Consider the following 26,110-nt stretch of genomic DNA (forward strand, 5'->3'; position numbering starts at 1 on the left):
GAGGGACTATTTTGGCATTTTGGTTAGTATAGAGACAGCTCTGCATAAGATACAAAGGTACGACATGAAAGTTTTCCCCCAGGAACATCTTAAATGGACCAATATTTTATAGTATGCATTTTAAGAAATCGTATGCCAGTCCTTGGTGCAGAAGCAGTTACCACATCTGATATCTGAGAAGTCTGTGGATTCAACTCCAAGAAGGCAAATATTATGACCAACCAGGCATAGCTACATTGCTAGTACTAAACCTATCACCTTTTAGAATTTATGTCTAAAATATTAGCCAAAATATGACTCAAAAATGAGAGCAAATAAAAATTGCTAATGGATTACTATTATAGATCTTTCTATATGTGGGAAGTAGAAGTTCCTTTAGGACAGTGGTATTAAATTATTTCCTCCATAAAAGGAAAAACTGACTTCAGTTAGTTTAAGTCAGTAATCATTCAAGAGCTCATCTATCAATCTTGAACTTGCATTGCTTGATTTCTAAACTGAAAATAAAATAAAATCCACATGGATACTAAAAATAAAGACTATTCAGCAAGCATTTTTTAAAGTAACAAAAACACTATTACTAAATAAACTCAACAAAGATGTTTGTTAATACTTTATTAGTATTTTCTAATGGACAGAACACAAACCAAATAAAATTTTTAATCTTTTTTAGTTCAATAAAAATAACTGACATTCTGATCGTTATTTCTTCTTTGTTAAAGAAAGTATTGATAGAATAGTCAGGCACACAGTTGACACTTAACTGTACAATGATATGCACAAGTTATCTTTTAACAATTATAATCCTAAAATGTGCTCTTTATATTTTTCCCTTGTAATACAGGAGCCATGCTCCTATAAGCAAAATTTACTACTAATAAAAGATTTTTACAAGGAGTAACAAAAAGACTTTTAAAACAAGTCTTTAAATAAAAGGATGCAGCAACAACGGAATGTTAAGTTGTTGGGTTAAGAAGACAGGTTAAACTACATCTCAAAACATTAAAAATTCATTTATTTTACAATTACTCAAATACACATGCATTAAATGAAAATATTGCACAAAATTAACATTTCAGATTGTGAAATTTATATTGTTCTTAATTTTCTTAAAAAAATTGGTACACTTTCTGGTAGCACTTAACCATTTGATTTTTTCCAAACACCAGCAGCACAAACTTAAAATGACAAACTGAATATTTAAGGAAGTTTTAACTTTTTTTGTTGTTTGTTTAAATTAAGGCTAACCAAGTGCATCCATTGGTCAATGGCACAATTGTTTTCAGCAACTATTCAAAACACCCTAATTACAGGAAATGCCCATCTAAGTGATATAGTTAAATCATACGATCAATTTTTTAGGTGAATAAACTATGATGGTTTCTAAATAGTTTACATGTTACCTGAAAAACTCAGAAGATGAAAGAACAATTAATTTTGAAGGTTCTTGCCTAAAGGCACCACTGACTTAAAAACACATTCAAAATCAAATACCAGAAGACATAAAAGCCTCTTCATGTATATATTCATATATGCAATAAATGCATTAAATGTAATAACTTTATTAAACATAGTACACTGTACTTGACTTAGGGATTATTTTACACAAAGCTTGACCAAGTCATTCAAAAAGTATCTCTAATTTTAGCATGACCATGGCTTTCTGATGTAAAACACAGATGTGCATAGAGAAGATGCACTATGTGTACACGGACTACCACGTGACATTTTTATTTTTGAAATATAAACTCTTTTAAACAAAAATTACTTTAGAAAAATTACTCAAATAATTTTTGGTATGATTGCAAGTTATCTGGCAGGGCTCTGTTTTGAAAATTTGAATTTGCAATCTTACCTGACGTTTCTTTCCCTGGTTGATGTACATACACGAGGTTCTTACATGAAATCTTCTGTATATTCTAATTCATGTCAAAAAATATACTTGAACTGGGCAGGGGTAGATATGAAAATCATTGCACTTACAGTCATGGTGATGCTTCCTACAGACATGTTTCACACATCCTCAATTTTAAAGCCTGGGGCTCAGGAAGGGGCTTGGTCAGGGAGACACACTGAGAAGAAATACTATTTCTTCCACCAGAGCCTCTAAGGATCTGTCCTCATTTGCAAGTTGCAATGAAAGGGATTTCATTTATTTAATTCTGAAGACATGCAATACATGCTGAATATGTGCAAACTGTAAGTATGCACAACAGCATTATTAATAAATATGATTATTATTATAAAGCTTTAAAGGAAGGCTTTATTCTGTTAATAGGCCTCACTTTGTAAGTAAGATCTAGTGAAAACAAGACAATAATGTCTTGTTCCAATCTTAAAGCTCCCAAATAACTGGGATACCAATACTCTGTCCCTTTATCTTAAGCACCCACGTTCTTTTAATACCAGAATCTTGGCTCAGTGGTCTGATTAAGTAGCTTCACTATTTTAAGGTTTTAGTGTTAAAAATTTTTTAAACAAAAAAAGCAGACAGATCCAAACCCTTAGCCGATGGAAGTATTTAAAACTATGCAGAAACCCTGCATACAAGGGATATGAAGACTTCCAAGATGAACAAAATGAAGAGTGAGAAAACTAGGAAATACAGAGGCTCCAAAACTGGAGAAGGTATTCTGTTTTGTTGGTATAAAATTGTTTTAGGGACTTAAATATACACATTGAGGGGTTCTGCCTACTAGCTTTATTTAGTAGAATTTTACATTATGCGAAATATAAATAAAAGCATATTTTAAAAAATATTATAGTTTTATTTTCATTATTTATTTTCATATATGTACACTGTAAGAGAATCAGGAATTTGTATGTTTACATAAGACTAATAAGCTCATTAATCCTTTGATTTGCTATTTCTGCAGTTACCTAAGGCATGTCTAGATCACACAATTTAAAATTATTATATGGTAACTTCAATAGAGTACTATTTTCTTTTAATTTCCATATTTTTAGAAGGACAAAATGTATTTGGCAGTTCTTTCAACAAACTATACCTCCTTCTGTTTAGTCAGTAATCTGTTAAAGATAAAACTAATAATTTTGAAATTTAAATGAGAACCACCACATGCTTCCTTTTGTACACAGAATGCCAAAAGAAAACTTAAAATTTAAGTACCATAAGAGCAAAACAGAGCCCTTAAAGTACGTATGAACCAAGTAAAGTTGTTTTATAGCAGTGATAAATTCAATCAAATTCTGGTTTTTGATTAGTTTTATTTTCAACTTGGTTTTATGTCACAAAACTATAATTTGGGTATAAGATTATTTCATACTTTAAGGGAATTCTGTCACTCTTCCCAGACCTGAAACTTCCTAAGGTCATTCATCTGGCTAATCTACACTATATCAAAACGCTGACACAGACCTACAAAATCATTATGCAAAACAAATTCCTCTAATTCATACATTGCAGTCTCTATTAAACAAATGAGCCAATTTATCTGTGAACCATTGTTTTGTGCTTTCCTTAGTTCTCATACACACTCTGGCACTTTGTCATTGCTGAAGAATGGTGAGTAGTTTGAAACAGAAGAGATCAACATCATTCTTGCTTGAGATGGGGGCAGTATCCTCTCGATGTTGCAAAGTATGCACCAAATCATTTAAGACATGAAAATCTCTCTTGGTAGTGGCTGGATTACAGATGAGGATGAGAAGAACCACAGATTATGGATGTATTAATAATCTATTTTTGAGACATTAAAAGACTGGTGCGGACACAACAGTACATGAGTTAAGCCCCAGAAGATCTGTCCATACCATTAGTCCTGGACAAAATGAATACCAGCTTCACAGACTGGAGTGTCACCTTTTCTGTAAAGAAGGCGCTTGAGTAGTTTGAAGTTTCTGTTTATATTTCTGCATCTGCTTTGACCGTGAATGCAGTTTGTTGAAAAGTTCACGGAATTTATATTGTGGAAATAAGGTTTCTAAAAAGCCTTCCAAGAAGACATAAACCATTCTCCTATTTAACTGGTTGTGCTGAAACATTTCAAAAACCCGAAGAATACCTTTCCTTGTTGTCTCAGCTCCAATAATGTGCTTCAGTTCATCTAAGTGAAGAAGGAGAAACACACGTATTTCATTACTCAAAGGAAACACAAGGCCTAAACCACGCTCATAATAAAGTATGTAAAGTAGAACAGTTAAGCGATAAGTAATAAGAATCCAGTGAATACATTTCAGCTATGTGTTGTAACCCAAACAAAATTTATGTACCTCTTAATACATCTACCTATCCATCCACTTATGCAATAGATACTGGGAGACAAGATAGCACAGGAGAAAGAGATAAAATCTGGACTCAGAGATCTCAAATTACAGTTATAATCTTGTCCCTTAATATCCCTTTGATACTTACCCACCATCCTGACTCTGTTTCCCTAGCTATTAAATGGGAATTTATAATAACTAAGATCCTTATAGCTGTAAGAATAAGGCTTTAATGAGATATAAAAAGTGATCTGCAGACTTTAAAACAGTACACAAATATTCTTACTGTGTCTAATGAAGAGTTAGAAATACTACAAGGCAACAAACTAATCCATGATTATAAAGAAGGCTTTTTTACAACACAGCAAGAAAATAAAAAAGATTAAAAAATTACACAAAAAACTAGTTCATAGATCTCAAAAAAAAAAAAAAAAAAATTAAGATAAAAACCTACACAAAAAACTAGTTCATAGGCTCGGTGCCTGTGGCTCAAGTGGCTAAGGCGCCAGCCACATACACCTAAGGTGGCAGGTTCGAATCCAGCCCAGACCCGCCAAACAACACTGACGGCTGCAACCAAAAAATAGCCGGGCGTTGTGGCGGGCGCCTGTGGTCCCAGCTACTTGGGAGGTGGAAGCAGGAGACTCGCTAGAGCCCAGGAGTTGGAGGTTGCTGTGAGCTGTGAAGCCACAGCACTCTACCCAGGGGGATAGCTTGAGGCTGTGTCTCAAAACAAACAAACAAACAAAAAACTAGTTCATAGATCTAGAAAAAGAAAAAGATAAAAACCTACACAAAAAACTAGTTCATAGATCTAGAAAAAGAAAAAGATAAAAACCTACACAAAAAACTAGTTCATAGATCTCAAAAAACTTGTGGTATAGTAACTATACCATAAAAATACTAAAAGTATGAAAATATTTACAGTGGGAAGAATTCCAGACAGATGAGATAACAAGGAAAGGCAGTGACAACTGGCACAGACTTTACTATCTGGGGAGGATTGCCTTGGTGGAGAGAACATCAACTGGCAAATAAGGAATAAATAGAAAAAATGATAAGGTATGATCAAGCAGTGGAGATGGTACAGTTTGGAAGAATTTTAGGATTCCTTTAACAGACAAGTGGAGAGAAGAATAGAAACTTGGTGGTGCTGTGATGGTGCTCAGGGTAAGCAAGTCTGGAGTTTATCCATAGACCTCACACCGTTACTAGAAATGTCTGACCATGGACCAATGTGGAAGATTATTTTTAATTATTCATCATCAGGGGTCCCATAGCACAAATATCATTTTGCTGCTTTGGAAAGAAACATGTAATTTCCAAAAGGTCTGTAACTAATTGGGGGGGTATAATATAATTTAAAGCAAACGTGAATTTACTAAAAAACAGGCAAATGATTATTATATATAAAAATCACACACTTTTTTTAACTACCCTTGCTTCCTTAAGATCTGTACACCACTGTCATCTTCTCGGCAAGGCCTTCCTTGGCCACCCAAACACTCCAACCCACCTGACACTGCCTATTCCTTTTTCCCGAAATATTTTTTTCTTTAGTACTTATTACTATCTAACATACAACAGTAGATAGGTAAGAATCAACAGTAGTGCAGCAAATTTCTAATTGTACTAACAGAAACAGAAAAGAAAGGTGATCATTAAAAATTTATAATGAAAATATGGTTTTAAATAATAATATAAACAAAATTATAGGAAGAGAAATAGCTGTTGTATGACACTACAACTGCATCACCTCCCAGCCATACAAAAGCACTTTTCATATCACATAGCCTCTTACTGAGAGAAGACGGACAAGTCAAAGTAAATCTAAGTTAATTAGACAGATGTATTCTAAAGAACTAACTAAAGTTAGATCAACAAAATGACATTATACTTCTTTGAGAATATGTTTTAATTAAGGATAAAAATATGTTTTATTAAGGATTAACAGACAACTGTTTCTAAGTAAATGGATTCTTTGAAAGAACCTGTTCTCCTAAGTAGAACAAATATTATTTCTGAAGACCCATGCTTCATATTCTATTAGCCCTTTCACCTGCCACATATTTTATTTATCTATTTACTCCCCAAATTTTTCAAGACTGAAGAGTGAAGTAGTTAAAAGAACAAACTTCCAAACTACTCAGTTGAGTCAGAATCTCAGCTGTCACTTACTTGCTGTAAGTCTTGGGTAGGTTGATTACCCTCTCTGAGCTTCTGTTTCCTTACTATTAAAGCTGTAATGTTAATGGTGGCTATCTATGGTTTTGTTATGAGGATTAGTTAAGAGTATATGAGAACACAGCACTTGGTATATAGTAAGCTATCAAAAGGTAGCTATAATAATGAAAAGACAGTTAAACTAGCATATTAATACCAAAAATCCAGAAGAACTACAAATTAATGAGATTTTTAACCAAACATGCTCACTCACCTGGCATAATTGCAAGTAATTTAGTCTTTCCTGCAATTCTTGTTCTCATTCGAATAGCTTTATCTCTGCATGGAACAGTCTCTGCTAAAATGCCATTTGGCCAAAATGCATCTCTATTTAAGAAGATTAAATAAATTCTGTAAACATTTTCATTTTCTAATGATACAAGTTGATAAAATTATTGCAAATTTCTACAGAAAACACAAATGTGAACAGAGAAAAGTTTCTGAAATTTTATGTAGATATGGTATTCAACAAGGAAGAGCTTAATTTAGGATAAAAGGACATACACAAGAAGAGTAGCAGATGAATTCTACCCTTAAGTAGTTCATAAACACCAACAAAGGCAGCAAAATGGAACATACAGATGATCAAAGCTCAAACTGGGCATCTGCTGATTGTACTTCTCATCCAAACACAACCCCACCACATCTTGAAGCTGGATACCTTACAACTTAACAGCTAATCTACCTCAGTCATGCCATCCCACTCCCTTTATAAAGCCAACATAAAACTAAATTTCATAGGCACACCATAAAGCTGGATTGATTACAACTGTCCTTTTATACAAGTAACAATCCATTCTTCTTGACTTTCACAATGTGCATGATTCCTGTTCCCTCATTCTTAGTCCAAAGGCAGATATTGTGTAATATGGCTAAATTTCCATTCAGGAATTTGGTCTTAGGGAGAGAGGCTCCCCAGAGCAGTCATTCTTAAACTTAGCACACTAGAAACACATGGAAGCTTTTTAAAAAAGTCCAGGCTGGCCACCTGATTGATTAAGTTAGCATCTTTGGAGACAGGATATAGGCATTAGGAAATTTGAAAGCTCTACAGGTGATTCTAACATACAACTAACGTTAAGGGTCAATGCTCCAGAAGAACATCATTTACCTACCCTGAAATAAAACATGCCAGGGCAAGTAGTGCAACTTTTAGAAACAATGTGGCACAGGGGAAAAATTTAGCTTCAGATTAAAGAAACTGGATTCCCCAGGTTCCAGCATAAGAGCCTTTGGGCAAACTACTAAACTCTAATCTTCAGTTTCCTCATAACACAATAGAGACAAAAAACCCACCTGATAAAATAGGATAAAAGCAGAAACCATACAAAAAGTACTGGGCACAGTACCAACCACATAATTAATGTTCAATATTAACAGTTCCCTTTTTCTTCCTTTCCTTTCCTTCAAAGTACATGATGCCATGAATTTTTACACATTGCTTATCTTTACATTTAGAAAAGAGGTTTATTTCTTTACTATCTGTGCTTTCCTCCGGGCACTGCAATTTATCTATCACTCCTCAATGACTGGCACAGAGAAGGGACTCAATGTGTTTTTGTAAAATGAATATATGAGTTAGAGTATCAATGCTGCTTAATTTGTGTTCTTTTGAGGGTTCATATATTTAATAAAAAATTAGCCCAAAGCCAGAGAAATATACTCAAAAGCATTTTCATTTAAAAACAAGGTTAGCAAATACAACTGAATAAAACTAATCCCCCAAATTAGTTATTTTATTATATGGCCATGTCATTACTATGTTAATAGTTCAATTACCTTAAAGCCATAGTCCTGTGAAAAAATGTAGCCTAATATCTTATAAAATCTTATAACTTTTTTTTATAACTTTTTCTGCCCTGGTTTTAAAGAAGGAAAAATCAATGGGCCAATATGACAGATAGTTATTGTGATTCTTAGAAGTATTTTTGCTCATTAATAACTACAACCAATTTTATGACCAGGAAAAAAACAAAAGCAATGAAAGTTAATTAATGATAACAATGCTAAACTCTGTACTACCTGAAAGAAGTGACTGTGTCTTAAGATATACCTGAAACGTTTCACTGAGTCAGCTACTTGTTCGGGTGAAGTCATCCAATCAACATGATCAACTATTTTTCTGAAAGTAAAAAGATGTAAATAAGCAACCTCAAAATATAGAAGGTGAATAAAATAAACAAGACTTTCATGGAGTAAGCAGCTTAATATAAAAATAAATTATCTTTGAGAGCAACAGACTATATAATGATCTTAAGTAGCTGAGAGAGGAAATTCTCTTATAAAGGTTGAGCTATCTACTTCCAAAAGTAAAAGCTTTAAGATACTAAGATCAGACTGTAAGTGGTGGGGAAAAAAAGAGTGGTACCTATTAATAGTATCACCATATGTAGCTCTAATAAGTTGTTGAAGTAGATTTTTGATATTCCTTCGCAACCACTGATTTCTCTCTTTTAAGTCAAATACTTCATCCATGAGAAGCAGCATTACTCTAAGGGGAATATTGTCATCCACCTGACAAAATATGGAAAGAAATAACAATAAGTCTGAGTTATTTACTAGAAATGGCTACATTCACTGATTTTACATAATGCTTAGTACTATTTCACAAGTTAAAGAACAAGTTACACTATTATTGCCTTCACCACTTCATATTTCATTCTATTTAGAAAAATATATTTCTAATAGTCGTTTTGACAAAATATATAATTTTACAATCCTACAAGATGAGCAAATTTCAAGGCTATAGTTTAAAATACTTCTCAAACTAGATTTATGATTGTTTTAGAAAAACCTGGCTTAGCTCTTATTTTTAGTTGACACTATTAGTTTTTATATAAGTTAGACTCTTTGCCTATATTCTGATGCAGAGTCTTCATGAGAATAACATATCCTCAATATCTTTCTGTAAAGAACAAAACACAATCTACACAGAAAAATGTATTTTTCTTGTCTAGCAAATTGTATATATTTAGGTGTTTTCAGGAAAAAGAACCTGAAATTCAATCCAGCACACAACTAAATTAACATTACAACAGGCACATTTCACTAAACCACTAGAATTTTCTTTTAGCTTATAACAACCAAAAATTAGTATACTTTTATTATGGAAGTATTCAATCAATGAGGTAAAAAGTAAAGAAAGAGAACCAGAATGCTTTGATAGAAAAAAAAGGTATAAAGCAAAAAATAGGTACAGATTAAAGATACAATGGCAAGTAATTTTATAATTATTTCAAAATCTTTCCAATTACTTCCTCATTAATATTGTAATTTAATATTGAGGAAAAAGCAGAAGTTAATTTTTTTTTTAATGTCACGTTGTAAACATTTTCTTAGAACTCCTCCACTTTGCAACTGAAAATGTATAGCTTAACCAAACCAGGGGGGAGAGGGAGACCAATTTTATTAGTGAGGCAGGATAAACACTGCTCTATTCTCTGAGCATGGCAATTCTAAAACAGTTAAAATGTAAAAACCACATGCCATGGTGTTATGGCTATTAAACCATCAATATTCAATAAAACATTCTAAAATAATTTTGAGAGAGCAAAGCATTATTTCTGTTTAAGACAGTTCATTATAAACAAATTCAATCAGAAACTGAAAGGAGATATTACAACTTTAAAGTAAATCTAACCTGCTTCATACAACAAAAGACAGAGCCCCCAAACAGACCTAAACATACATGATAACCTGAATTATGATAGGTAAGAAACAGGACTGGAGAAAAGACAGCCTTTTCAGTACATCAACTAGATTGCTACTTCATTACACATATAAAATCCAGATAAATTGCAAATGTAAATATTAACATGGTAAACAAGAAAGGTTTTTCTTTTTCTTCAAATGTTCTTTATTAAATTTATTTTATTTTATTATTATTTTATTGTTTGGGGTTCATTGAGGGTACAAAGAATTAGACTAGAATGATTCAGCATTTGTTAGATAATGTTGCTCTTATAATTGTGTCCTGACCCCAAGAGGTGTGCCATACACTTTGACCCTCATGCCCCTCCCACCTCCCCTCTCCCCACTTGCTTATTTCCATACCCACCCCCCTTGTATTAGCTCATCTATGGCCTTCATATCAGAATTTAGTATATTGGATTCTTGCTTCTCCATTCTTGTGATGCTTTACTAAGACGAATGTATTGCACTTCCATTCAGGTTAATACAATCGATGTAAAGTCTCCATCCACAGCTTGTTGATCCATTCCTGGGTTGGACGGCATGTAGGCTGTTCCCACATTTTGGTGATTGTAAATTGAGCTTCAATAAACAGCCTAATGCAAATGTCCTTATGATAAAAGGATCTTTGTACTTCTGCACAGATGCCTATTAATGGGATTGCAAGATCAAATGGGAGGTCTGAGTTGAGTTCTTTGAGGATTCTCCATAGTTCCTTCCAAAAGGCTCGTATTACTTTGCAAGTGTTCCCTTCTCTACATCCATGCCAGCAGCTGCATCTTTGAAAGTTTGTGATTTGGGCCATGCTCACTGGGGTCAGGTGATAACCGAGGGTAGTTTCGATTTGTAATTCTCTGGTAATTAGGGACGATGAACATTTTCTCATGTTCGTCAGCCATTCGTCTGTCTTCTTTAGAGAAGGTTCGATTCATATTCATGTTTCTTGCCCAGTGATATATGGGATTATTGGGTCTTTTTTTGTTGACTGAGTTTTCCGTAGATCCCAGTTACCAAGCTTTTGTCTGATTCATAATATGCAAATATCTTTTCCCATTCTGAAGGTTGTCTGTTTGCTTTGGTTGTTGTTTCCTTAGCTGGACAGAAGCTTTGCAGTTTAATTAAGTCCCATTTGTTTCACTTTGTTGTTGTTGCGATTGCCACGGAAGTCTTCTTCATAAAATCTTTCCCCAGGCCAGTATCTTCAAGTGTTTTCCCCACACTTTCTTTGAGGATTTTTATTGTTCCATGCCTTAGATTTAAATCTTTTATCCATCTTGAATCAATTTTTGTGAGTGGTGAGAGGTGCGGGTCTGGTTTCAGTCTTTCACGTGTGGTTATCCAGTTCTCCCAGCACCATTTATTGAATAGGGAGTCTTTTCCCCAGTGTATGTTCTTGTTTGATTTATCAAATAGCAGGTGGCTATAAGAGGTTAGTTTCATCTTAGGGTTTTCTGTTCAGTTCCAAATGTCAGTGTCTCTATTTTTGTGCCAATATCATGCTGTTTTGAACACTATGGCCTTATAGTATAGCCGAAAGTCTGGTAGGGTGATTACCCCCCCCAGCCAGAATTGTTTTTAGTATTAAGAATTGCCTTGACTATATGGCTTTTTCTTTTTCGAGTTCCATACAGAAAGAAGACTTATTTTTTTCCAAGTCTTTAAAGTATGATGATGGTGTTGGGATTGCACAGAATCTGTAGATTGCTTTGGGAAATATAGACATTTTGACAATGTTGATTCTTCCCAGCCATGAGCATGTTCTTGCATTTGTTAATTAACTCTTGCAATTTTTTCTTATGGTTTCATAATTTTCTCTGTAGAGGGCTTTCTCTTGTTAGGTATGTTCCCAGGTATTTCTTTTTTTTTTTTTTCCTTAAGCTACTGCAAAGGGAATTATGTCCTTGATTAGCTTCTCATCTTGGCTGTTACTGGCATATACAAAGGCTACTGATTTGTGGACATTGATTTTATATCCTGAGACATTGCTGTATTGTTTTGTTTTTTTTAAATGTGGAACACTTCACAAATTTGTGCTTCATCTTTGCACAGGGGCCGTGCTAATCTTCTCAGTATCACTCCAATTTTAGTATATGTGCTGCCAAAGCAAGCACATACTGCTGTATTTTTTGATCACTTCCAGGAGTCTTCTTGTTGTGTCTTTGGAGTTCTCTAAGTATAAGATCCTATCGTTTGACCTCCTCTGCCCCCTATTTAATGGATGCCCTTTATTTCCTTCTCTTGCTGGACTGTGTTAACTAGAACTTCCAGCACCAGGTTGAATAGTAGTGGCAATACAGGATAACCTTGTCTGTTTCCAGGTCTAAGTGGAAAAGCTTTCAGTTTCACTCCATTCAGTATATTAGCTGTGGGTTTGTCATAGATGGCTTCAATCAGATTAAGAAATATGCCACCTATGCCTGTATTCTTAAGTGTTCTAATTAGAAAAGGATATTGAATTTTATTGAATGCATTTTCTACATCTATTGAGAGGATCATATGGCCTTTGTTTTTGCTTTGGTTGATGTGGTGAATCACATTTATAGACTTGCATATGTTAAACCAACCTTGCATCCCTGGGATGAAACCTACTTGATCGTGATGAATGATTTTTTTAATGTGTAGCTGTAATCTGCTGGCTAGGATTTTATTGCACCTCTATTCAGTAGTGAAATTGGTCTGAAATTCTTTTTATTTGGGTCTTTTCCTGGTTTTGGTATCAGGGTGATGTTTGCTTCATAGAACGAGTTTGGGAAAATTCCTTCCTTCTCAGTTTCTTGGAATAAATTCTGCAATATGGGTATAAGCTCTTCTTTGAAGGTTTGATAGAGTTCTGGTGTGAAGCCATCTGGACCAGGGCTTTTTTTTTGTTGTTGGGAGATTTTTTATTGTTTCTTCAATCTCAGTTCTTGAAATCGATCTGCTCAAGAGATTTGTTTCTTCCTGATGAAGTCTAGGGAGAGGCTGTGATTCTAGGTATTGATCCATTTCTTACACATTGTGAATTTCTGGGCAAAGAGTTTCTTGCAGTACTCAGAGATGATCTCTTGTATATCTGTGGCATCTGTTATTTTCTCTTATCGTTTCTGATTAAGGTTGTTACAGATTTACTTTTCTGTTTCTAGTTAATCTGGCCAAAGGTTTATCGATTTTATTTATTATTTTTGAAAAATTTTTTCTTTTATTGATTTTCTGAATGATTCTCTTGTTTTCAATGTCATTAATCTCTAATTTAATTTTACTTTTTCTTTTCTTCTGGGTTTGGGGTTAGACTGTTCTTCTTTTTCCATTTCCATAGGATGGTTCATGAGTTTGTTGATGTGCTCTCTTTCTGTTTTTTGAAAGTAGCCATGTAATGCAATCAATTTCCCTCTTAAGACTGCTTTTGCTGTATCTCGGAGGTTTTTGTAACTTGTGTCTTCACTGTTACTTTGTTTGAGGAATTTAATGATTTCTTCTTTTATCTCTTCCCGAACCAAACTATTACTCAGCATAAGATTATTTAATTTCCAAGTTTTTATGGGGGGATGAATGATTTTGTTGGAGTTGAGTTCCACCTTTATTGCCTCGTGGTCTGAGAAGATACCAGGTATGATTTCTATTCTTTTAATTTTGTTGAGGTTGGATTTGTGGTTGGTTTTGGAGTATGTTCTATGGACTGATGAGAAAAATGTATACTGGTGGTGCCCGTAGCTCAGCCAGCAGGGTGCTGACCACATATACCTAGGGTGATGGGTTCGAACACAGCCTGGGCCTGCTAAGCAACAATGACAACTGCAACCAAAAAATAGCCTGGCATTATGGTGGGCACCTGCAGTCCCAGCTACTTGGGAGGCTAAGGCAAGAAAATCACTTAAGCCCAACAGTTGGAGGTTGCTGTGAGCTGTGGTGCCATGGCACTCTATCCAGGGCAAACAGCTTGAGACTCTGTCTCAAAAAAAGAGAGAGAGAGAGAAAAAAAAATGCGTATTTCCCAGCTTAGCTTTGGGATGGTATGTTCTGTATATGTCTATTAATCCATTTGTTCTAGGGTCACATTTAAGTCCTTTGTATCTTTGTTTAGTTTCAAAAAAAAGGTTTTTCAAGAAAGTCACAGGATATCTTTGTGATCTTGTGGTACACAGACAACATATATAATACCAAAAAGCAACAGAGAATAAAATTTGCATGTCATATACCTGACAAGGGTATATATAATACAAACAAACAAGACAAAATATTTCATATTCAGATTACATAAACTACTCCTACTAATCAAATAGACAGTCAAGCCAACAGATAACCAAGCGAAAGATTCAGAAGGACACACAAGACATCCTTGTCCAGGTACAGTGGCTCATGCCTATAATCATAGCACTCTGGGAGGCCAAGGCAGGTGGACTGAGCTTCCAGCAAGAGTGGGCCCCTGTCTCTAAAAATAGTTGGGCATTGTGGTGGGCATCTCTAGTCCCCGCTATCTGGGAGGCTGATCTGAAAGGATCACTTGAACCCAAGAGTTTGAGGTTGCTGTGAGCTATGATGTCAGGGCACTCTGCCAAAGATGACAAACTGAGACTCTGTCTCAAAAGAAACAAACAAAAAAGACCTTCACATGGCTGATAGATACAAGAAAAAGCATTCGACATTTCAATAGTCATCAGAGAGATGTGAATCCACATGAAACATCTGCATTACAAGTAGAATGATTAAAATTAAAGATACAAAGTATTGAGTACTGGCAGGATGTAGAATATTGGAACTTTTCTGTACCAGGTGGCATTGTAAGGCATAGTTTGAAAAGCTGCTTGGCAACAGCAGCAGCTACTAAAACTGAACTTAAGCACATCCTATGATAATAATTTCATCCCAGGTACAGAATCAATGGTACTTATCAATGGTACTTTTTTTTTTCATAAAACATGCACTAGAATGTTCACAGAAGCACTATTCATAATATGTGCGCAACAAATAAATTCTGCTATATTTACAAAATGGAATACTATGAAGTCACAAGAATGAAAAAACTATAATCACACAAGATAGAAAAATGTCACAATGCTGAGCAAAAAAAGCCAGCCTTAAAGGTGTACATATCTTTCATTTATGGAATGTATAACACAGGGTGGAAATTATCCTTGGTGGGGATAAAGGAAGATGAAGAGAACATGAGGGGCTTTCTGGAGTACAGGTAATGTGCTGTTTTTTGATCAGAGTGCTGACTACACAGGTATGTTTAGTTGTAAGAATTCGTCAAGCTTCACACAGTTTGTGCACAATAATAATACATATACATATTCTACTTCATTAAAAAGTTAGAGATTTGCCAATTATGATTTAAATTACAACTGAATATTACCAAGAATGAAATTAACTCACATTATCATCAAGTTGAGCTGAAACTCGATAATGTTCAGGATCTGAATCAGTCTTCGGAATTAAAGGAGGCACCTAAAAAGAAAAAAAAAAGAAAAAAAAAACCCACAATGTCAACATACTAAAGCACACAGTGGAAGAACACAACATAATGATAAACTGAAATGAATATCAGCCTTTGATTTGATTGTTGGTACAATATATGAGCACGTTTAACAATCTAAAATTTGAGAGCAATTATAAAAGGGTTATTACTTCATTGCCAAAAGGTTTTTTCCTTTATAAAAAGGACTGACTTTTGAGTTGGGAGATAATTTAAAGCTCCCACACTTTTGCATACTTTTGAGAAGAATTTAACTCTAAGGATAATGACCTGAAGACCAAATAGGCACACACCCATATAATGATGTTTTGGTCAACAAGTAAGATCATATCATAATTTGATTATACCTTTTCTATGTTTAGGTAGGTTTAAATATATAAATTCTTAGCACTGTGTTATAATGCCTACAGTGTCCAGAACAGTAAAATGCTATGTAGAGTTCTGGGAGCAAGAGGCCATACCATACCAGCTATGTGTTTACCTACAGTAGGCTAAATCTCCGGGTTTGTTCAAGTATACTCTATAATGTTCATATGATGACTAAATTGCCTAAGGACACATTTCTTAAAACCTATCTATCACTGTTGTTAAGTGATACATGATTATAATTAGAAGCAGGGTCAGGGAACAGAACTCTAATTTTCTTTCTTTTACCATAAAAAGCATTTGATAGTATGATAATAGGTTTAAGGAATTAACCAATTGCCTGATACGTGATGTGGAGAGAAGAGCAGAAAAGTCCAGTGTTAGCTGAAAATCATTTGTAAACACTGGAAGAACCATAAAGATAACCTACTTTAACCCCCTCATATTATTGGTGTGGACAAGGAAACCTGGAAAAGTTCAGTGATTTTTGTAGAAAGTCATAGGAGAAATTAGCAGCAGCAGTGATGCTGAAAAATTCTCATTTCAATGTTAGAACACTTCATCACAATTAGAATAGCATTGACTTACTCACAGTGATCTCTTAAATTATAGGTAACCTATCTAAGTTTATATATATTTTCCTTTCATTCAAACATAATCAAATAGGAAATTCTAATAGTTCAGAGTTTTCTTTTACTGCTTGATTGTAACTTTAAATAACTCTGTCAAAATAATTTTTGCTTGTTTATGCAGAGACAGAGTTTTGCTATGTTGCCCAAGCTGGTCTAGAACTTCTGGGCTCAAGCAATCCTCCCTCCTTGGCCTCCCAAAGTGTTAGTATTACAGATAGAAGCCACCATGCCCAGCCTCAAAATGATTTCTAAAATGTAAATTAGGAATGCAACAAACTACATGGTTTAATACTTTTATCAGCTAATATACGGACAAAAGCTTCCTGGGAAACCCTTCTATGCTACTTAGAGGTAAACACCCAGTAATGTATGATCCCAGAGACTGACAGCAGTGAAAGACCTTTTCTTTTATCTGGTAATATTCACTCCATCATGTGAATCAGGAGTTATATAATACTTCATATTTTCTGAGTAAATATTAGTATAACTCACTTGAACAAACCACTTAGGTGTTTGCTACTGAATTTAATAGCATTTTAGGATTAAAAAAACACACAATGGAATAAAACAGTACAAAAAGAATGTTAACATTAGTAACTTAAAATATTTGCTTGAAATGAATTCTAAAAATGTATCATAGCAAAGACTGACAAGACTGGATTTTACAGTATCTGTTTCTGATAAGCATTTATTCTGTTCATTTTCTATGTGTTTAGTGGACTTTGGGAGAGAAACAAGGTTAAGGAAATAAAGCAAATCTAGTCAAGAGCTAAATACATCTTAGTTGACATAAAAATAGATTGCTTTTAGAAATTACAGAAAATGTCTTTTTACCTTGAAAAATGATTGCTTTATGTCTTGACCTAATCTTTCTGACATTTTCCCCATGTTGTCTGACATTTTAGTCATTCCCTCTGCCAAGCTATCAGGCAGGGATTTAACTGCATTTGAAACATTCCTCATAGAATTGCGAAGTGGATTTACAAAAGTGTCCATCTAAAGGGAAAAAAATATTATACCATGACTTCATTGTATCAGATTTGTTATTCAAATGAGAAACCTGAGAAAATACAGAGTGCAACATCCAAAAGATACAATAATTTTCTGGTCTATATTATATGTCATTCCATTTTGAAAATAAAGAAATATTGTCTTTATTGCACCTTAAGAATATATTTTCACATTCACATAGATGATTTAAAAGTTTGACTGATGAGCTCATTGCTTGTAAAATGAATATAAGCCTAGGCTGCCTTCTTATTGAAAAAAATCTGAATAAAAAATTTTTCCAGGGCAGTGCCTGTGGCTTAAAAGGGTAGGGCGCCAGCCCTATATGCCAGAGGTGGCGGGTTCAAACCCAGCCCCAGCCAAAAACAAAAAAATTTTTTTTTCCAAAACAGAAATTGATATAAGTAGAATTAGTCACCACACACTTCTGCCACAATTCAAGGCAATAATCAGATATTTTGTTTAGATACTGAAAACAAGCAGGTAAAATAAACAACAGAAAGCTGAAATAACGAGTCAGTGTCTAGAATGTCTTTAGAAAATGCTTTATAGACTACATTATATGCTCAACTAAAATGTATTGAGGAAACTTGGAGTCCATTACAAAGAAGAAAAAGATAAGTTGTAAATCAGACATATAAATCATACTTTAGTGAGGCAGAATACAAAAACTATAGAAGAAAATATGACTAGAGATATAAAGAGGAATAAAAATCTTCAGGGGAATAAGACGCAAAGTTGATCTTTGACTGTATAAAAGTCAAATAATATCAATTAAGAGAGACATCCTAGGAAACCAAAGTAGCTGCACATGAAACTGAGAGTTTTAACAGAAACAAAATAAAGAAAAGGACAAAATCCCCAAAGTCATACAAAATTAGAAGACTATTTTCCAGAAAGTGTTGAATCTCATATAAAAGCTACCAATGAAAACAAATTATATTCTATGCAGAAAAAACCAAAACAAAACAAAATAATAACAACAAAACTGAACTTCACTGCTTAGGGAACATAGCACAATGTTAAATAGATGACAAAAAGATGACAAAACTCCTTCACTGTAATTAGTACTGTAGAGAGGTGTGATGGAATGGCCAACATTAGGATATTACCAGAGGACAACTCAGAGTAGAACCAAAGGACAGAAACCAAGATCAATATGATTTGACAACACTGCCACAGGTAAAGAGAGACTCAAAGATAAAAAGATGAGATGAAGATAATTTCAAGAGTGGCTGATTCTTGTGATAATTCTTCATGGTCACACAAATGTGTAATTCTGATTCTACATATCATAGCTTTGGGTCAACCAGAACAGCTTATTCAAATCAACTGAGACATTATTTCTAACACTGTGTGTGGATGTGTGTGTCTTTTCACTGTAATAACATTATAAATAAGCTAATTTATGGGAACATAACACATACAGAATTCTAGAGACTGCATGATAATGTAACATTTAAAATGTGCAGCGTGAGGGTAAACTGCCACCGTTCTAATAAGTTATAACTTTCAGAGAAGACACAGAATTTCAAAAACATAAAAGACATGAATTTCACTTTAATCCACAATCTGAGTTAAAAATTGTTAGAATATCCTCAAAAATATTTTAGAATTTTATACATCTTACACTTAACAGAAGCTTGAGCTCAGCTAATATATGATTTAGAAGTTGGTTAAATGAACACTATCTCACATGCTATCTGTATAGGTGTGAGTTTAAACTAGCATTAATAGTTTTATAAGATAAGAGATCCTAAATATACAAAATGAATTCCTTTACAATTAAAAATAGTCAATCTACAGACCTATAAAATTAATTTTATTTTTTCCAATTTCTGGGAGTAAAGCCCAAGCATCTGTGTTTAAAGGGTACTGGAATGAGCACAGGATAAAATAATCACCACAGATGACTCTGATGCCTAACTCTGAAGAAAGTAGAATTTTATAAGCATAAAGGCAGAGTTTATCTTTGTATGATAAAATTTCCAAAAATAGAATTTGTCTTAATGTAGATTTTTAGAAGAAAAAATACCTAAACTTTTAAATTACCAGGCACAGGAGTATACTATGCATTGCCAATACCATACACACTTAGTCTGACTTACATATATACTCTGTTTATTCAATTACCACCCCCAGTGATTTGTATTTGTAACAACACACACAGCGGAATTTGCAGCTTAGATGTTGATCTATAACTACAGCTTAAAATACCTTCACATCATCATACAAAACTGGGTAGAAGGATACTGTGAGTATAGAGACAGGCTGCTTGTCAGTCTTTCTAGGAATTATACCACAGATTTTACAAAGCTCGGACAAACTGAGTGATCAAATTAATGTGTTATATAGTACATGTATTATTTCTCAAGCTCCAAATAGCTACTGATAGGAAGCACCTGTAGCTCAGTGGGTAGAGAACATAGCACATACACCTAGGCTGGCAGGTTTGAACCTGGCCTGGGGCAGCTAACCAACAATAACAATGGCCAACATAAAAATAGCTGGGCTTTGTTGTGGGCACCTATAGTGCTTGGGAAGCTGAGGCAAGGGAATCGCTTAAGCCCAAGAGTTTGAGGTTGCTGTGAGCTGTAATGCCATGGCACTCTACCGAGGACAATCTAGTAAGACTCTGTCTCAAAAAACAAACAAACAAACAAAAAAACCCATACAGTGTATCTTCTAAAACCACTAGTTTCAAACAAAATTGAAACCAATCCCAAGAGAAACTCTAAAAATTGTATAAATACATGGAAATTAAACAACTTGCTGCTGAATGATCTTTTGGTCAACAATGAAATCAAAATGGAAATCAAAAAACTTCTTAACTAAATGGTAATAATAACACAAAGTACCAAAATCTATGGATACAGTAACAGCAGTGCCAAGAGGAAAGTTTTTAACACTAACTGCCTACATCAAAAAGACAGATCACAAAGTAACATCCTAATATCACACTTCAAGGAACTGTAAAAACAAGAGCAAAACAAACTCAAAGCAAGCAAAAGACAAGAAACAACAAATATCAGAGCAGAATAAATAAAACAGAAACCAATAAAATACAAAGGATCAATGAAATGAAAAGTTAGTTGTTTGAAATGATCAGCAAAACTGACAAATCACTAGCTAAGATTAATCAAGAGAAAGGATTAAAATAAGCTCAGAAATGAGAAAAAAGACATTACAACTGATTTTATTTTTGTATAGAAATATAAAAAATAATCTGAGATTATCATGAATATCTCTCTGCACACAAACTAGAAAATCAGAAATTTCAAATTTTGAAATTCCAAATTTGAAATTTGGAATTTCAATTTCCAAATTTTCGGAAATGTACAATCTCCCAAGTTTGAATTAGGAAGAAACAGAAATCCTGAACAATAATGAATTAAAAGACCAATTAAAAGACCAATAATGAATTAAAAGATTAAATCAGTAATAGTCTACCATCATCCTCCTTCCCAAAAAGCCCAAGACTAGAGAGATTCTCAACCAAATTCTACCAGACCTATAAGAAGAACTGGTACTAATTCTACCAAAACTGTTCCAGAAGATTGAGCCACTAACATCTTAGTAACAAAACCAGGAAAGGATGCAACATAAAAAGAAAACTACAGAACAATTTCCCTGATGAACATAGACATAAAAACCTCAACAAAACACAAGCAAACCAAATCCAAAAAAACTTCAAAAAACTAGAACTAGAACAAAAAAAGCATATCCACTTTCACTACTCCAAACATAGCAGTCAAAGTCTTAGCCAGAGTGAGCAGGCAAGAGAAGAAATAAAGAGCATCCAAATCAGGAGAGAGAAGATCAAATTATCTCTATTTGCTGATAATATAAAACTTATATCTAGAAAACTTTAAAGACTCCTACAATTGACACATAAACTCAATAAAATCTCATGGTACATAATCAACATACAAATAAGCAGAATTTCTATAAACTAACAATAGCAAAGAAGAGAATCAAATCAAGAACACAATACCATCTACGATAGCTGCAAAAAATTAAAATAACTAGAAATATATTTACCCAACGAGGTGAAAGAACTCTAATAGGAGAACTACAAAGCACTGATGAAAGATATCACAGAAGACAAAGAAATGGAAAAACACCCCGTGCTCATGGATTGAAGAACCAATATTGTAAAAACGTCCTTAACTACCCATAGTAATTTATAGATTCAATGCAATTAAGATCAAATATCAATGTCCTTTTAAACAAAATTAGAAAAACAATCCTAAATTTCATATAAAATCAAAAAAGAGCCCAAATAGCCAAAGCAAAACAAATAGAACAAATCTGGACCATTACATCACCTGACTTCAATTTATACATGGCTACAGTAATGAAAACAGTATGGTATTGGTATAAAAGCAGATACATAAAATCAATGAAATAGAAAAGAAAAGCCAAAAATATGACCATATATCAACAAGCAAGTGATCTTTAACATGGCAGGCAAAACATAACACTGGGGAAAGGATGCCATATTCAATAAATGGTGCTGAGAAAATTGGATAGCCACATGCAAAAGAAAGAAACCGGATTCCTATCTCTCTCCACATGCAAAAACTAAATTGAGGTGGATTAATGTAATATAAAACTTAAACCCATAAAAATTCTAGAGGGAAGGTGAGAAAAAAGTATTTTTAACTTTGGCCTAGGCAAAGAATTTTTGACTAAACCCTCAAAAGCAAATACAACAAAAACAAAAAATACATAGTATTTAAACTAGAAAGCTTCTGCACAGGAAAAATATAATCAACAAAGTAAACAGACAACCTACAGAATGGGAGAAAATATTTTCCAACTATACATCCAACAAAGAACTAACATTTAGACTCTACAAGGTACTCAAATTATCAAGAAAAAGCAAACCCATTAAAAAGTGCCAAAAGACATAATTTTTCAAAATAACACATTCAAGAGGCCAACAAATGTAAGAAAAAATTGCTGAACGTGACTAACCATCAAGGAAATACAAACTAAAACCACAATAAGATACCAAGTTTGCTCTTAAAAATGTCAAAAAATAATAGATGTTGGCATAGATGCAATGAAAGGAAGTGCTTATATACTGTTGGCAGGAATGTAAATTAGTACAATCTTTATGGAAAACAGTACTGAGATTCCTCAGATAACTAAAAGTAGATCAACTGGGTGAGATGGGGGACAGTGCAAGAAGGTGGACCAGACAGATCATGCAGTTGAGCTCTCCTAGAACGACTGGGGAAAAAGAGAGAACCAGCCATACCTGGCACAGGGACCTTAACCAGAGAAATAACCCAGGGAGCACAGCGAGGAAGTGGTGAGCTGGATACAGCCTATATTCCAGAAGGTGGAAATCTGATTAATTAAGCAAATGATTGTGACCTGCTGGCATCAGCTGGCCGCCTAAAGAGGTCTGGGACAGGAGGCGGCCTTTCCAGAGTTTTCAGTTGTTCAGGGAAGCTGAGTGTTGAGTGGACAGCCTGGAAGAGTGGGCAGACTCAAATAGTATACAGCAACCAGATTTGAATGCCCACAGTAGATCTGCCATAGAAACATTTGTTGGCTGGTGAGGCAGCCTTACTGAGAAAGTCTCAGTTGCCAGAGCACTGCCCTATGGGAAGCTCATGAGGTCTTAGCAGGGGCCTAAGGCACAGAGTCTTAATGCTGCCTGCCAGGATCAAAACTCCACTTTTGGGACAGGCTGAAGGACTCCCACGCCCCACAGGAACTAGAGTCAGGGGCACTGTGTGACCTGCCCCAGAATAATTCTTGTGAGCTTTAAGATCCTAACCAAGCAAGGGAAAATGCTGAGAATTTTCTGAATGCTGAGAAAACAATCAGGCAATCACGAAGGGCAACTAAGGTTGGAATTAGTACCATGGAATTTACTGGCTGTGCTCTGTCTCCTAAAAAAACACAGTGCCAACTGGTGCCCTGGCGATATATTGCAACATACTGTCATCAAGAGCAAGGACTTATGTTTAAAACAAAGGAGGCAGTGAGGAGAAAAAAGGAGGAAAAAGAGGTGAACAAGAAGAAAGAACACATGACGAGGAACCAGAAGAAAAAGTCAGGCAACATGAAAAACCAAAACAGAGGAACTCCCCGGAACAAGGTACCAGGAGAGAGTGACTATAGAAGATTGCACCTATAAAGAATTAATGGACTTGACAGAAAAAGAATTTAAAATATAAATGATAAAGACAATAAAAGGAATGGATGAGGAAAAGGAAAGACAGAATCAAAAGTCAAACGAGATATATGTAGAATACAGAAAGAATATTAAGGAAATGGAGACAATCAGGGATGTAAAGATGCAATAGAAAGTAACAAACATAGGTTAGACTATGGAGAAGAAAGAACCTCAGAGCTACATGATAAAGTTTTTGAGTTAACCCTTATGGATGCCTTTTGCTTTTTTATCCAATTACCCAGCCTGTGAATTCAGTCCATTGAAATTTATTGAGAGAATTGATAAGTGTGATTGAGTTCTATTTATCTTATTCTGTGAAAGTTAATCGTGTAGTTTTATCCTTGTGCCATTGTGGAAGCTAAGTTTTGAGCTTTTCTTTCTGGGTGTTACTTTGCTGGTGGTCCATTGTGGTGGTCAGTGTTGAGAATAGGTCTTAATATTTCCTATAGAGCTCATCTTGTGGCAAATTCCCTCAGGTAGTTAAAGAGGCAGAAAAGAAAAAACAGAAAGCAGAATAGGCACTTAGAGAACTAAGAGACTACATGAAGCATTCAAACATATGAATAATAGGGATTCCAGAGGAGGAAGACAATTGTCCCAAAGAAATGGAAGGCTTACTGGAGACTATCATAAATGAAAACTTCCCTAGTTTTATAAAAGACCCTAATGCACTCCTTTCAGATGGGTATCAAACCCTGGGTCATCTCAACTCAAACAAAGCCTCTCCAAGACACATTGTAATGAACCTATCAAAAGTCAAGATGAATGAAAAAATTCTTCAAGCAGCCAGAAGTAAGTGCCAACTGACCTACAGAGACAGAGCAATTAGGATGACAGTAGACTTTTCAACTGAGACTTTCCAAGCCACAAGAACATAGTCATCTACCTTCACAACAATATTAAAACAATTTTCAGCCCAGAATTCTTTATTCTTTATTCTGCTAAACTAAGCTTCAAAATTGATGGAGAAATCAAATCTGTTGCAGATATACAAGCACTGAGGGAATCTGCCACAAGACGAGCTCTATAGGAAATATTTAGACCTATTCTAAACACTGACAACCACAATGGACCACCAGCAAAGCAAACACCCAGAAAGTAAAGGTCAAAACTTAGCTTCCACAATGGCACAAAGGATAAAACTACACGATGAACTTTCACAGAATAAGATAAATAGAACTCAATCACATTTATCAATTCTCTCAATAAATTTCAATGGACTGAATTCAACACTGAAAAGCCAGAGGCTGGGTAATTGGATAAAAAAGCAAAAGGCATCCATACATTGTCTTCAGGAGACACATCTACCCTTGAAGGACAAATCAGATTTGGAATTAAGGAATAGAAAACAGTATTTCAAGCAAACAAAAATCGGATAAAAGAAGGGGTTGCAATCTTATTTTCAGATACAAGCAAATTTGAAGCAATTAAAGAAAGACAAAGATGAACACTTTATAGTGGTCTGAGGGACAATACAACAAGAAGACATTTCAATTTTAAATATTTATGCACCCAACTTAAATGCTCCCAGATTTATGAAATAGACCTTGATGAGTCTGAGCAATATGATATTCCGTTAGACTATAACAGTCAGGGACCTTAAAACCCCTCCTATAGAACTGAACAGATCCTATAAATAGAAATTACACAAAGATAAAAAGGACTTAAATGTGACCCTAGAAAAAACAGAATAGACTTACACAGAATACACCAAGCCGAAGATAAGAAATGTAGGTTTTTCTTATCAGCTCATAGTATGTACTCCAAAACTGACCACCTAAATGACAGTTCGGTTTGGGTAGAGATAAAAAAGGAAATCGTCTCAGTGTCTGTAGAACAGTGGTTATGGTGCCAGCCACATACACTGAAGCTGGTCAGTTTTAACCCGGCCCAGGGCAGCTAAATGACAATGACAACTGCAACAAATATAAAAAGCCAGGTATTGTGGCGGGCACCTGTAGTCCCAGCTACTTGGGAGACTGAGGCAAGACAATTGCTTAAGCCCAAGAGTTAGAGGTTGCTGTGAGCTGTGAAGTCATAGCACTCTACTCAAGGAGACATAGAGAGATTCCGTCTCCAAAAAAAAAAAAGGAACTCATTAAATTCCTCAAACAAAGTAACAGTGAAGACACAAGTTACAAAAACCTCCGAGATACAGCAAAAGCAGTCTTAAGAGGGAAATTGATTGCATTACATGGCTACTTTCAAAAAACAGAAAGAGAGCACATCAACAAACTCATGAACCATCCTATGGAAATGGAAAAAGAAGAACAGTCTAACCCCAAACCCAGAAGAAAAGAAAAAGTAAAATTAAAT

At 34.6% G+C, this 26,110-nt stretch overlaps 1 protein-coding gene and 1 non-coding gene across 6 annotated transcripts in view; both read right to left on the reverse strand.

Annotated features, from left to right (window-relative positions):
* Positions 1-600: 600 nt before the first annotated feature.
* SNX13 (sorting nexin 13) overlaps positions 601-26,110 on the reverse strand; it is a 161,999-nt gene continuing 136,489 nt past the window's right edge. For 2 of the 5 annotated variants that reach the window (XM_023512416.1, XM_023512419.1), the window contains 6 exons: positions 17,425-17,586; positions 15,493-15,564; positions 8,819-8,964; positions 8,504-8,572; positions 6,665-6,777; positions 601-4,067 (listed from right to left, as the gene is read on the reverse strand). In XM_023512416.1, coding sequence (XP_023368184.1) covers positions 3,820-4,067; positions 6,665-6,777; positions 8,504-8,572; positions 8,819-8,964; positions 15,493-15,564; positions 17,425-17,586 — 810 coding nt within the window. In that variant the 3' untranslated portion in view covers positions 601-3,819. The remainder of the gene's footprint in view (positions 4,068-6,664; positions 6,778-8,503; positions 8,573-8,818; positions 8,965-15,492; positions 15,565-17,424; positions 17,587-26,110) is intronic. The other 3 variants (XM_003788482.3, XM_023512417.1, XM_023512418.1) reach the window with 3 other exon arrangements.
* On the reverse strand, positions 12,145-12,251 carry LOC111724900. The gene has a single exon (XR_002773113.1). It is a non-coding gene; the product is annotated as a U6 spliceosomal RNA (small nuclear RNA).

Source organism: Otolemur garnettii, unplaced genomic scaffold (genome assembly GCF_000181295.1).
Source record: "Otolemur garnettii isolate 467f Iridium unplaced genomic scaffold, OtoGar3 scaffold00028, whole genome shotgun sequence".
Taxonomy (NCBI): Eukaryota; Metazoa; Chordata; class Mammalia; order Primates; family Galagidae; genus Otolemur; species Otolemur garnettii.